This window comes from Siphateles boraxobius, unplaced genomic scaffold, assembly GCF_051911475.1.
Source record: "Siphateles boraxobius isolate OS27281-9 unplaced genomic scaffold, OSU_SipBor_1 3, whole genome shotgun sequence".
Classification (NCBI taxonomy): Eukaryota; Metazoa; Chordata; class Actinopteri; order Cypriniformes; family Leuciscidae; genus Siphateles; species Siphateles boraxobius.
Window position 1 is genome coordinate 17,155,405 of NW_027508919.1, and position 14,884 is coordinate 17,170,288.

A 14,884-nucleotide genomic window follows, 5' to 3' on the forward strand; every position below is an offset into this window, starting at 1 on the left:
AGCTCTAAAAGAAGGTGAGCAGCTGTTAAGTACAAGTAGTATTTGTAAAATATATCTTATTTTGCATTTTGTTTTTTGTTTGATGTATTTCTTTTTATTCTTTGTGGTTCTTTTTCCCTTTATTGTTGACTCTTTATTTTCTTGTTTAGCCAATTAATTATAAGAGGTTTAAAAATAAATAAATAAAATGTTACACACTGAAATGTTTGTGGAATATTTATATTGAAATTGTTTTTTAGGTTCGATTAAATAATAATAATAGGCAAAGATATGATGACATATACTGTAGATATATAACAACTTATAACACTAATTATATAAGTAGATATATAACACTATTTTGAGAAAACATTATATTGAGAGAAAAAAACGTCTCACGCACCTCTTCCAGGAAATCAAAGAATTCAGTAAATTTTTGCAACACAGCATCAGATCTAATTTTGTCAATAAAAAAGGAAAAAAAATAGCTTATTAAACATTTGTTTTGTACAGAAAGCTGCTACCAGTAAATATGTTGGAATTATTTATATTTTATTTATTTTCATAACTGTTTTAACCCCCCCCCACACAAACACAAAACACAAAAAACTAAAACAAATAGGCGCATTTCATTTTGTGCGTTGTTTTATCCAGTAGATGTGTACAGTAATTAAGTTACTTTTTATATGACTCTTATTTTCACTCTGATGTGGTTTCCTTATACATGTTTGCGGTTAGATAATTTTCTACCTCATTCCTGTAATGTCAAGTTTCAAGTTCATTTCTATTATATCTGTTCTCAAAATTATTAACACTCATTTTTATCATTTTAAGATTTCTTCTGTTTCCACTGTCATGGGGAAATTACTGTAAGTAGAAATGTTGAAGTGAATTATTCCATTTCATGCTCATGGCTTCGTTTACATTGATATCAGATGTTCCCTGAAAAAAAAAACATTTACTGTAAATCATCTACATCATATTCCAAGAAAACAGTTTACAGTAATAAACAATGTCTTGATTAAAAAGTAAAAATACAAAAATATTTTGTTGGGTTTTTACAGTTGTACGTCAGTAGATAAAACATCTTTCACTCATAATAAAAACAACATAGGTCAATGCAAAGTCCCCAATAATGTGTGAAAGAGTGAGAATGAAGTGTGTGAGAAATAGCATGTGTGTGTGTGTGTGTGTGTGCGTGCGTGCGTGCGTGCGTGCGTGTGTGTGTGTGTGTGTGTGTGTGTGTGTGTGTGTGTGTGTGTGGGAGAGAGATAGAGAGAGAGAGAGAGAGATAGAGAGTGTGTGTGTGTGTGTGTGTCAGTGTGTGTGTGTGTGTGTGTGTGTGTGTGTGTGTGTGTGTGTGTGTGTGTGTGTGTGTGTGTGTGTGTGTGTGTGTGTGTGTGTGTGTGTGTGTGTGTGTGTGTGTGTGTGTGTGTGTGTGTGTGAGTGTGTGTGTGTGTGTGGGGGGGGGGGGGGGTGCGTGCATGTGATTGCTTGAGAGTTTGTCTTGTGCAGACTACCTCAGGAAGTGGTTTACCTAAAGTATATTGACTCCGGAAACCTATGCTTTATACACCAGTTTAGAGTATAACTAGTGACTGGCACACATCATTCGCCATGAGTCAACCTTCCATGCGGTAATTAAATATCCGAATTTCACCATGTACCCAAGGGTCATCCTAAAGGAAACATTGTACAAGAAATCACAGCAAAAGAGAAGAACTTCACCCTGCAATTACAAAGAGAGGTTTTTTGTGTTAAACACAGAGGATCTGACATACTTTGAACATCGTCCTGGGGTATGTATTCACACTTTCTAGAGACGTTATTGTAATTGTCAATTTGCATATATAAAAGTTACTTTTTCACCTTTTTTTAATAAGTGAAGACAATGTCTGTGATGAACTGACTACATAGTAACATATCATTCCTTTCTATATCACCTTAGAAAAAGCCAACTCAAAAAGGCTGCATCGAACTGTCTCATATCAAGTGTGTGGAGATTGTACGCAGTGATGTTCCCATTCCCTGTGATTACAAGTACCCTTTCCAGGTGAGAATTAAGTGGATTGTTGCTTATGATGTCTTTGTCGGAGCGAAGCAGCTCATATAGAAGACAGTGCCTGTAAATATTGTTTATATTATGTCTAGTATGTCTGCAAGTGTTTTTCATAGAAGTCTAAAATGAACTTTTTGCGTTGATTTTTGTTTACATTACTTAAATGCTTTGTTGTTTATTCGTTTGTTAATGTTGACAGATCGCCCATGACAGCTACTATCTGTATGTGTTTGCTCCAGACAACGACTGCAGGTTAAAATGGGTCAACGCTCTGAAAGAAGGTGAGCAGCTGTTACAAAAAGTGTTACACAAAAAATATTTGTTTTTATTGTATAGTGAAATATTGAGTATAAACACATGTCAATGTACATTATCTTTTGTATTTTCTGTTATTTCTTCCACTTCTAAAGCGACGCAAAATAACAACTTGTTTCTGAAGTACCATCCTGACTTCTGGGTAGAAGGGAAATGGAGGTGTTGTCATCAGACAGAGAAGCTAGCGACGGGATGCAGTGAATACTATCCCAATGGAGGTGCAAGCTCATTTTGTTTTGCACATAAAACAGCTGCTCATTTGAAATCAAATCACTTTATTGTCATCCCACCATATAGGAATTTTAATATTGACAACTCTGAGTCCATTTCCATTGTTTTCATAGTTATTTCATTTCATCCCACAGCCAAACCTCTTCCCCCAACTCCAGATCCAACGGTTTGTCATTCGATCTCTGTTGTTTCTGACTTTCATCCTTATGGCATATTTTAGACTCAATTGCCCGGTTTCACAGAAAAGGCCTTGACTTTAGTCCCAGACTAAAATGCGTATTTGAGCTGTCTTAACTGAAAACAACTTGCACTGACATTTCTTAAAATATGTCAATGCCATTGTTTTGTCTCAAGATGCACATCAGTAAGGTTTTTTTTTAAGGCATGTTTATAAAAGCTACTTAAATGTCTCAATTGACCTGAGGCCTAATCCTGGGTTAATCTAAACCCTGTCTGTGAAAACAGGCCAATATGTTTTATTCATCCTTAGGTTTAAAATTAAACTAGCTTTAAACGTTTGCGATTATTAAAATATTTCTGTTACTTTCGCTGTTGAAATGCTTAGTATAATCAGGACAGTGTTTGGATGAGATGATGTGATTCGAGCTGTCTGTATTTATCCTCTAGCGACGATCTTCAGATCCAGAGGACAGGATTGTTGTGGCTTTGAGGAATTTCAGCCCTGTAGAAAATACAGACCTGCCTCTACATAAAGATGAAGAATATTTTATCGTAGACTGTTCTGAACCGAACTGGTGGACTGTGAGGGACAAAGATGGGTAAATATCTAAAAGAAGTTAGATTTAGCATAATGCCTTGTAAAAGAATCCATCCACTGTAAATTCAGAAGTTTGACACATTACATAAACATACAAAGAAATAAAAGTTTTACATTTGCAAAATGTAACAAAATTTGCACTTGCGTCATGAATATCAGGCACAAAAACTCATGAGATAGATAGATAGATAGATAGATAGATAGATAGATAGATAGATAGATAGATAGATAGATAGATAGATAGATAGATAGATAGATAGATAGATAGATAGATAGATAGATAGATAGATAGATAGATAGATAGATAGTAGCTTTAACTGTTTAACTCACAGGGCAGTGAAGAAATATATATAAAGAATCAAAAGATGCTGAAAAAAACATGCTGTTTTAGTTCTAGTGTATATATTGTAAGAAACAAGACCCCAGTGCAGTTCTTTGCGTTTGAAAAGGAACAAGGAAGCTTAATATTTAGCATGAAATAATGACAAGAGTCCTTGCAGGAGAATTGTGTGTAATTGTTTTTATAGTAATTCCTCATGATGTTGCCATGATCCCAAAACACTCATAAAACTCTAAATAACATCACTTATAAACTAAAACAAAAATCTGTGTAATGATTATTATCCATGCAGTCAATGCCAAGGTTATATGTTTATTAACTAAACCAATGGCAACAATAGCCATTTATAGAGCACTTGTAATATAAAGCTGATTACATTTTAAATTTGGCGAAAATCTAGTCAAAAAGAACAGAATTGTGAAAAAACAACGGAAGGAAATGTAACCTAGGCTTTTACATCATCTACAAGTAAAGATTTTTGTGCTCTTTTCTCTCCTGTTACAGAAATGTTGGCTCTGTGCCGTGCATATATATTGCGGGGAAAAAATCAAACATTGATGAATTTGAGTAAGTTCCGTATGTTACAGAATAAACCATTTTATGTAAATTATTTTATAAAAGGTCTTAAGTTCATAATCAAAGCTTGATTAAACACACAGTAATGCTTTGTTGTTTGATAGATGGTACAATAAGGACGTAACTCGAACAGAGGCAGAGGACTTACTCATGAGAGAGGTAAGGCAACCAACAACTGTCAAATGACATTTTATAAAATCAGTTAATGTTTCCATGAAGTCACATCATCACAGTAAGCTTTAACTGTGTTAAACACTAAGTCAAAATCTGTACATCACTTCAGTACATTTTCACAGTTTTTGGGTATTGCAGACAGTTGGGGCTCTTTGCAAACGTGCAAGAGCAACATCTGCAAAAGCGTGCAGAATTCAAACAGCCCTTAAACCAGAATGTGGCTGTGCTGTGTTTCCTGTCATGACACTAATTTGTTATGTTTTAAATATGACGGTAGATTCAGACATACATTCGAGGTGAAACATATATGAAAAAAAAAATGTAATTACATATATTGTGTTAGATTAAACTGAGAAGGGTCATAGCACTTATATATTGTTGTCTGACTGTTAGTTTAAAGGGATAGTTCACCCAAAAATGAAAATTTTGTCAGTATTTAAGTTACTCACCCTCATGTTGTTCCAACCCCGTAAGACCTTCGTTCATCTTCGGAACACGAATTAAGATATTTTTGAAGAAATCTGAGAGCTGGATCACTCCTCCATAAGCTTCTTCAGGGATTGAACTTGCAGGCCCCGAAAAGTTATTAAAGACATCGTTAAGTGACTACAGTGGCTCAATCTAAAGTTTATCAAGCAACGAGAATACTTTTTGTTGGCAAAAAAACAAAAATAACGACTTTATTTCAACTATTCATTTCCTTCTATGTTGGCCTATAATAATAGCTATCTATAATAGTGTAAGCTTGTATTGTTGTACGTCACACCCATCACACACATGACCAGCGTCGGCCAATAGTGAGCGTGGGACGTATCTCTACGCAATCACACTACGTGAACTGACTAGAGGCCCACAGAGAAGGAAATGAATAGTTGAAATAAAGTCGTTATTTTTGTTTGTTTTTGCGCAAAAAAAGTATTCTCGTCATTTGATAAACTTAAGATTGAGCCACTGTAGTCACTTGGACTATTTTAACTATGTCTTTAATAACTTCTCGGGGTCTGCAAGTTTCAATCCCTGAAGAAGCTTATGGAGGAGTGATCCAGCTCTCAGATTTCGTCAAAAATATCTTAATTTCGTGTTCCGAAGATGAACGAAGGTCTTACGGAGTTGGGACAACATGAGGGTGAGTAAATACTGACAGAATTTTCATTTTTGGGTGAACTATCCCTTTAACCGCTTCTATTGTTCTATTGTTGTTATTGGATAAAAGCGTCTGATGAATAAATGAAAATGTAGACTTTCTCGTTTATGGCATTCATATTGGTCAGCATTTACATGAATGTGAATTTATGGTTAACGTTATAAATTTCATTTTCAGAACAAGGACGGGGGTTACATAGTCCGTGACTCTAAACATGCAGGTGTATACACCGTGTCAATATTTTCCAGAGTTTCGGGGTAAACACTTACTTTGCAATGAAGTGAATGTTACTTACAATAAAAAAAATCGTACTATTTTGTCCAATCAATATTTGATCTTCATGTTTTTTGATGAATGTCACTGGTCTGCAGGACTGATGGAGAGAAGTATCCTCGAGTTATGCACTACCAGATCAAAGTACAGAGAGATGGGGAAAAGGTCATGTATTTCTTAGCTGAGAAATACCTGTTCTCGAGCATTCCAGAGCTCATCCGCTATCACCAACACAATCCGGCTGGTGAGTTAACAAAAAACTTCAGTTGCTCTTATATTGCATGCAATTCTGTTGAATAGTGTCCATTACATGATAGGCTATAGCTTCCTCTTGCTGTCAGAGGCAACGTTTTAATGTCTCTTTAATGTCTCAATGTCTCTTCAAATCTGTAAGTTGCTTTAGATATTAATGTGAATGTTAATTCTATCATTAAGCTGAAAAAATCTACTTGTTTTTGTGACAGGTTTAATAACTAGATTGAGGCATTGTGTGTCTAATGTTCCAAAATCTTCAAGGATTAAGGAGTTGTCTTCAGGTAAAATTCCAGCTGTCGAGTACAATTTGTGTTGTCTTTCATCGTTAAAATTTCATAATATGAATGCAGTGCACAACATATATCAGTAAGATTATTTTTTTTTAAAGAAATTAACTTTTATTCAGCCGGACACATTAAATTGGCAGCAAAGATATTTATAGTATCTTAAAATATTTATATTTCAAATAAACGCTGTTCCTTTGAACTTTCTATTAATTTCTATCCTGGAAAAAACAATGTAGCACAGTTTCTGCTGTTTTCAACACTGATAATAAAAAGAAAGGTTTCTTGAGCACCAAATCCGCATATTAGAATGATTTTTGAAGGATCATGTGACACTGAAAGTAATGATGCTGGAAATATATTACAGTTTAAAATGTGTTATTAATATTATGATATTTGTATAAATAATAATTTATAACATATTACTAAAAATATATATATTTTTAAATACTGTTTTACTGTGTTTTTGATCAAATAAAATAAATGTTGCCTTGGTGAGGATAAGAGACATCTTTCAAAAACATGTTCCCAACCCCAAACTTTTTAACTGTAGTGTGTGTTTATATTTATGTAGGCTAAGCCTTTCTCTTTTACAGATAAATGGGAGATTCACCCTGATGAACTGATATTAAAGGAGGAACTGGGGAGCGGGCAGTTTGGTTTGGTCTTTAAGGGAATCTGGCATGACCGTCAGGTGGCAGTTAAGACTATCCGTGAGGGTTTAATGTCAGAGGAAGAATTTAAAGAGGAAGCACAAGTTATGATGTGAGTAACTCATTGTGTATGTTTCAAAGGACATGACTATGGATATGAAGCGTACCGTGAGAAAACCGTGCTCCCTCATTGTCTGCTTTCACAGGAAACTGTCCCACGAGAAGCTGGTCACGTTGTGTGGTGTGGTCACTCAGCGCTCACCCATCTATCTGGTATTTGAATTCATGGAGAATGGCTGCCTAACAGACTTCTTACGTGCCAAAAAAGGCTGTCTTTCCCAGGAGGTCCTATTGGAGATGTGTTTGGATGTAAGTGAGGGGATGGCCTACCTGGAGAGCTCCAACTTCATCCACAGAGATTTGGTAGGTGTAAACAGAATGTTTAATGAGTCAATGTCTTCCTTTATTGAGACAAACTTTTATACAATACAATACAACACAATTTTATGTGTAAAGCACATTTAAAACAACCGAGGTTAGCCAAAGTGCTGAACATAATTTCAGACAAATTATAAACACATGACATGAGCACAAAGCACAGTTAAACAAGTGACAAACTGAATGAATATATAAAATGCATTAATTAACTCTCAGGCTGGTTTAAAAGCCAATGAATAATAGTGAGTTTTAAGTTGTGATTTAAAAATGTCAAGGCTGGGAGCTACTCTGATGGTCAATGGTCAACTTTTGTGCATGTGTTCCAAAATCTTGCTTTTTTTAACAGGCTGCAAGAAACTGTTTGGTTTCGGACAATAATGTGGTGAAGATAGCAGATTTTGGAATGACAAGGTGAGTAGCAGTGGCTAAATATTTCAGAGATCCTTGTCACTACTCAGTGTATAATGGAAGATTCCCATCTGCATCGGCAGGTTTGTCCTAGATGATCAATACACCAGTTCTCATGGGTCCAAATTTCCAGTCAGGTGGTCCTCTCCAGAGGTGATCAAATTCGGGAAGTACAGCAGCAAATCAGATGTGTGGTCATTTGGTAAGTCCATATTGATCCACTAAGACAATATTAATCAGAAGAAGAAAAATCTGGTAGTTGCAAAAGTCAGATGTTAAATTAATCACTCACCTCTATCCTCATATTTTAGGTTATCTAAATATGCACTGACGTTCCATTTGCAGGTGTGCTCATGTGGGAGGTGTACAGTGAGGGACGTGTGCCCTATGATAACCGTAGTAATGCAGAGGTAGTGGAGGCCCTAAATGCACGACTACGGCTCCTGAGACCCCGCGTCTGTCCACAGAGTGTGTACGAGTTAATGCAGTGGAGCTGGAAAGAGGTGAGTCCACCACAAACAGCATTAAAGCTTCCCAGTATAGCAAATTATGTCAACAAACTATCCTTGATTTTAAATATTAATAAAAATAACGTCACGCCCCATAAAGGTTGTTTTACTGAGAAATCCTGTTCTCATGAATTATGCCCTCTGTGGAAGTTAGTTTTGCTTTAACATTTTTTCTTTCTTTCACAGTTTTAAAATATGTATTATAGGGTATTTTTACACTCAATTTAATGTAAACCTTCTTATGTGTTTCTTTTGTTGCTTGTATAATTCGCAGCAGTTGTAATTTCTGTGTCCTAATCTGTTTATTCAGTTATTTGCCTATGAGTGTCATTAGTCATTATTGCTACGGCAACATAAACACAACGATGTTTGTTCAACAGAAACCTGAGGATCGACCGTCGTTTGCTCTGCTCCTGCATGAACTGGCCTGCCTTGAGCAAGAACCTTGATTCTGATCACACCTTTCCTTTTAAATTAATGTGAAAGTTCACTCAAAAATGTACATTTTGTGATTTGAACCACTCTTGTGTCATTTCAAACCTGTATACAGTTTTTTCCAAGATATAAAAAGGTTAATTTTCAAGAATCTTTGGTCAATCATATTGACCAGATAGGGAAAAGGGCACTATAAAAGGACCATAGATATGGTCCATATGACTTATGAGCTTTATTTTGGGAGTTTTGAAGCAATATGATATCTTTGTGTGAGGAAAAAGATCAAAATTTAAATCATTAATAACTGTTAATGTGCTCGTCAGCTTGACAGATTATGAACTGTTGTTATATGGAAATAAGCTGTTTGAAAAAATATTTAGTGTTCAACAGGTTTAGAAGTTGAATGGCATGAGTAAATATTTTTTTGGGTGAATTATCCCTGTAAATGAAAATACTGTATATTGTACAAATCACGTATTGTATTTATTTGTATATTTTATTTATTTTGTTCAATTTTTTTATCATTTATTTCACATTATGTAACTGAATTGTATATTTCCTGTGTTTACATGCATGACTTCTGCAAACACAATTCTGTCCTTTAGGAGGCACACATGAGCCATTTTTTTTCATCCACCAATAAATATGTTGCTTATTAGTTTATTGCTGTTGCATATTCAGTCATCTTCATATTGATTCAGTCAGTGGTGCTTTCCTTGGTTTGCATAAGTTTTTGTGCACAATAAACAATAAAAAATAATTTCCTAAATTATGTAAAAGTTAGTAATACTCTATTTAAACTGAAACTGTCACAAATGCCTTCACTGGTTACTGTGACAACAGATAGAAACACTCCAGCATGCCAGGGCATATTTATTTAATGTGCATCTAGAGTGAAAAAAATTTTTTTCTCAATGAAACAGAAATGCAATCATAAAAGGTTGTCACTAAACGTCACAAGACTCACTGTTCCCTGGGTCCAATGTATACTTTACCGTAGAGCAAGGGTTTTCAATATTAGATGTCACAGACCGCGAGGAACCCATCTTGTTTCTTGTATAAAGACCCCAATTTATACTGTGAAAATTTTATATTATAAAAATATGACTTAAATATTAATAATAATGTTTAATATTATTAAGCAGTTTATATTATTACTATACTGTGCTATTAAATGCACTGTTTATTTATTTACAATTTATTAAATTTTTTAAAGGCTTTTTATTTATTATTATTATAAAATTATTTTGTTTGCTGTTGATTTAACGTAGAAAATTAATTAACCACAATTTATTTTGTTATTTGGCGGCCCCAGACCTAGGGTTTTTCCACGGACCCCCAGCACTCTCTTGTGGCCCCCTGGGTCCACAGACCCCAGTTTGAAAACCCCTGCCGTAAAAATATGTAGTTTTCATGTAAATATATTTATGTCACGACCTACTTCTGCATTTGATTTTGATGTGCTATTATAATTAACAGGAATTGTGTTCTGATTAAATATGGCATTTGATTCAATTTGTATTTGAAAAATACTATTTGACATAAAAGGACAGCATGCTGTTTTTTATGTGCTTTAGAAAATATGCCCCCATAAATGTAAAATATCAATTCCAGAAGGCATATAGGCCTATTGCCTATTAATAAAAATGTTATCAGTGTATACACCTTAGTATTTTTCTATATTATTTGTCTCTTTATAATCCTATAATATCCTATAATATCATATCATATAATATCATTGTTCATGACAATATAAATCGACCACAGTGACAGAGTGCTAAGTGGGTCGGAACTCGGAGTCAATGCAAATTTATGACAATGCTCATAGAAAATGATCTGAAATTTGCACGTGTCTTAACTATCTTTGTTCATTATCATACTAAAATGAATAGACCTACATAAATCGAACAATTCTAAAAATCGAGTATGTAAACTGATGACTCACACCAGAGGATGCTGTTTTAAATGGGTGCCTGTCTCTTTAAGAGCATGCACTTGCAGCCATTTTCTGCTCTTTGTGTGGGGTGGATTAGCGGATAGAGACCGAACCCAGAGCATCAATTCTACTACACCGAGCAAACGCTATTTTACTCTGTTTCTCCCCGCTTTGCACTGACCGCCCGTTAGTTTGAGAGCGGACATGCAATTAGCAGGTAGGTTCATGTGATTATTTTTATGAATTAAGTTACAGAGATGAGAGCGTTCTCTCGACGGAGCGCTCGAGAGAGATGACACCAACCTGCGCGTGTACGTTAACGTTATTCCCCGAGCATGATGCCCAGTCACAATTTTACAACTAAAAAGGCTTGTATGTTTGTTTGGGCTTTTTTTAAGACAAGAGCTATTATGTTCGAGTTTGGGGGCGTATTACACTAATTTGGTGAAGGTTTATTATGATGGAGGTGGTGATAGCATCTCTCCGCTATATGGGTGGGGTGAGGGGGTGCGCGCACGTACTCGCACATCTCATATATGATCTAAAGCGCGTTATCTTTATTTGTTTACATTAGCGCAAAATTAGATTACTTCACTGTCAGTGGAGTTTCATTCCATCAATAGCACATTTTAGGGTGTTTTCATCCATTCTTTCCTCGAGCTGTCGAGCGTGCTGTGGTGTCTAGTGACAGGGGGCTGTTGCTAGGATATAGCCAACCGAACCGTTATTTTGACGCCTTTGAAGATTAAGAATTGCTTTGTATTCTAGTCTATCCTTTCCTTGCATGGATGTTTTTTGCTCATGTTATATTTTGAGTTTTAAATGCTGTAAAATGAGGTTTAGTGAACATGATGTCCAATCTGTAATGTCATTTATAAGGGATCATTTACAGCCTCCCGGGCAAAATAAACGATAGTGTGTGGTAATGACCATATTGTACATTATCCTGCTACACTGCTAGTTATGAAAAAAACAAAAAAAACATTGGCATGAAATAGCGTTACTGCATCTGATTTGAAAATATTTTGTTATTAGTTTTAACCTACCACTAAGAAAAATAGGCTAGTCCATTACAACGTAGACTACAATTGGCCAAGCAACAAGACGAACATTGCAGTAGTATTATAATAATACTTTATGTATTAATCAGCAAACCGAGTTAATATTTTCCATGTTGGCTACATATGCAGCTACAATGATCACTTTCTCTCCCTTCCTGCTATTTATGTCTTTTACCGGATGCTGTTTTTTAGCTTTCTTTAAAGATATCAGAGCTTCTAGCCATCTATCGAATTTTTATTTGAAAAATAAAAAATAAAACTGAACTCCAAGGCCATTTTTACTACAGTCTGACCTGGTAATGACTATATTGAATCGCAAGAGGGCGCTGCGCTAGACCGCGGAGTGATACGAGAGATATGAATGTAGCACTAGTATATTGCATGGTCAAATGTATTACAGAGAGAGCTGTGTAAAATCAGAAATACAATTTTGTCCAAATCTTAAAGTCATCATGAAATCAAAATTGATCCTATTTAGCCTACTTTGTTAGTGCATATTACTAGTCTTGTGGTGAACAATCCGTGAAAGTTATTACACAGAATAATTGTTTGTCGTGGCAAACTTATATCAAAATCTGAAAATTGGCTTCCGCTCTGGAAAGCCGATTAGCGAAAAGAGAAAAATGTTGGACAGGGACTTTGTACTATCTATTAATTGGTTGTTGATTGAATTGAGGCTGATCTGAATGTTCGATTGTTAGATAGGGAAGTAGACAAAATGATTGGAGAAGTCCTGCATATGTCACCAGAGAGAAGTCTGTCGTTTCAGTGCAAGGTGGAGTTATGATATTTTGATTAAAAGTTACGAGCTAAATTTTTTTTTTAAACGTGCACTGATAATTAATTTACTATAAGATCAATAGCATGCATTTAGAAAGTAGATGGGGTGAATTTTCATTTTAACTGGGTAACATCCTGCAAAATCCTGTCGTGCATTGACATATCGTCCCATTGGAATTATAAGGTTCTATCTGACATTTTTGTCAAAATTGAGTTATTCACATATTCTTATTCTGTGACAACTTATTTACATTATGTGATGTGTTTTTTTTTAAGTTGTGTACATTGTGGGACTTTTTATTGAAAAAACAAAAAGGTTCTATCTACAAAATCGAACTCTAACTTGGCTCTATAAGGTTCTATCTGCGTGAGCCAATCAGCACTTCGAATGCACAGAAGAGGACCAATCAGAATCAACTTTATATGTCATGTCGCCGGCTTTTTCCTTGAAGACAAAAAGAAACCCCATAAAGGCAGAATGCTATACATTTACAGTAAATTAAATATTCACTAAATTGTGTAGTGTTATGAAGTGGCTTCAATTTGGCCATTTTCTTTATAGTGTATTGGTTATTATTATTAATTATGAATGAGGTTATTATTAATAACTATTATTATTATAGTTATTATTATCTGAATTATACAAATATGCAGTGAGTAAATTGAATATTTAAAAAAAAAACATTTAACATACAAGTGTGTGTGTGTGTGTGTGAGTGTGTGAAAGTGTGTGTGTGTGTGTGTGTGTGTGTGTGTGTGAGTGTGTGTGTGTGTGTGTGTGTGTGTGCGAGTGTGTGTGTGTGTGTGTGTGTGTGTGTGTGTGTGTGTGTGTGTGTGTGTGTGTGTGTGTGTGTGTGTGTGTGATTAAAAAAATAGTCTGACATTTTTTGTGATCATATAGTCAGTGAATCATTTTTCAATGATTATTTAACTTTATGAATTAATTTGCTGAAGCATGTCGATTTTCTTGTAGTTTTTAAAGTCTTAAAATGTCTTAATTTTTACAATTTTAAGCCTTAAAGGTCAAATAGTTAACAATTTCATTGATGGGGTCTTAATTACAACAATAAACGTTAGCATGTTATTTCAGCCATACTGATGTCTAGAGAGAAAGCCATTTCACCTGGCCCCCTTTAGCTGGAATAAAGTCCTGCTCAGATGTATTACAGTAGCTGCTTTCTGTCTAAACAAAAGAAAGATTAAAGTAACAATTTCTGCAATAATGTGTTTAATTACCCACCAAATTGGTAACGAAAATTAAGATTCTGCACTGGACAAAATATTTAGACCTACCTTGCTTAATTTGAAATGTCCTAAATACATGGAAGTGCTAAAAAATATGAAATAAATGTCATAGAAAGGATACAATTTTACTTTCTAACACATGTTGAGACATTGTTACAACATTAATTTTATATTTAATGTTCAAATAATGTTTTGGCAGATAGAACCTTATAATTCTAAGCGAAAAGTGTTTTTTTAGAATTAGAAGGTTCTATCTGCGTTTGACCCATTCCAAAAAAAAACATTTACAAATTTGAGAGGATTTTGATATTGTACATTTAGAATACATTTAGGGTCCCTGTTATTTTCATGTTTGAAAGAAACTTGTTCCCCATATAAATTTTCCTATATGTAATGCAAAAACTTTGAAGCTCAATATCTCAAAACTGCTCAGAACGCAGATAGAACCTTATAATTCCAAGGGGACGATATTAAACCACCTCATGTATCACTTAGCATCACATTGTATATTATGCCCATGTGCCTTTTGAAGGGAACTAGGAACCACTAGTCATCGCTGTCACTTTTTACACAGCCGTCCAATCACAGTGGAGGAGGGGCGGGACAAAAACCACACCGACCAACTGTCACAACATTCTTTCTGAACAACGACGTCAGAACAAAATGGATGAAAAATACATTTTTAGTATGAAACAAATTATCTACGAAATCAGTTACAAGTAAACTGTGCTGCGGATATTCTGTATCATAGCAACGAATCGTCTCAACTAAAAAACCGCAGGGCTGCCAAAACGCTATCAAGCGCCCACAGCTAAGCGTTGTCACCAGAGCGTCTAGCGTTTTCAGCTGGCAAAAAACGCTTTGGTGGACACACGGCTTTAAAATGCATGGCGTTACAGCACTCATCATAATGAGTCACTTCAGCTGCTGACAGAAATGATGCATGCCTAACTACATCAGCAACAACATTTGCCTTTTTTTTCTTTCTTTTTTTCAAATTACAACTTAATG

The 14,884-nt window shown here is 35.0% G+C and overlaps 2 protein-coding genes across 3 annotated transcripts in view; both read left to right on the forward strand.

The window, feature by feature from the left end:
• The first annotated feature begins 1,551 nt into the window (after window positions 1–1,551).
• Window positions 1,552–9,514, forward strand: itk (IL2 inducible T cell kinase). Its single transcript, XM_077248036.1, has 17 exons — window positions 1,552–1,778; window positions 1,928–2,032; window positions 2,238–2,319; window positions 2,449–2,571; window positions 2,719–2,750; window positions 3,212–3,363; window positions 4,207–4,269; window positions 4,383–4,437; window positions 5,774–5,853; window positions 5,968–6,113; window positions 6,334–6,405; window positions 7,005–7,173; window positions 7,268–7,484; window positions 7,846–7,910; window positions 7,991–8,109; window positions 8,253–8,410; window positions 8,797–9,514. Exons 1-17 carry the CDS (start codon window positions 1,641–1,643, stop codon window positions 8,863–8,865), a joined length of 1,845 nt encoding a protein of 614 aa, XP_077104151.1. The 5' UTR covers window positions 1,552–1,640; the 3' UTR covers window positions 8,866–9,514.
• A 1,294-nt stretch (window positions 9,515–10,808) lies between these two features.
• Window positions 10,809–14,884, forward strand: part of cyfip2 (cytoplasmic FMR1 interacting protein 2) — a 31,944-nt gene continuing 27,868 nt past the window's right edge. Inside the window, exon 1 of one of the 2 annotated variants that reach the window (XM_077248037.1) lies at window positions 10,809–11,004. The gene's annotated coding sequence lies outside the window, so the exon portion shown is untranslated. The remainder of the gene's footprint in view (window positions 11,005–14,884) is intronic. The other variant, XM_077248038.1, reaches the window with a different exon arrangement.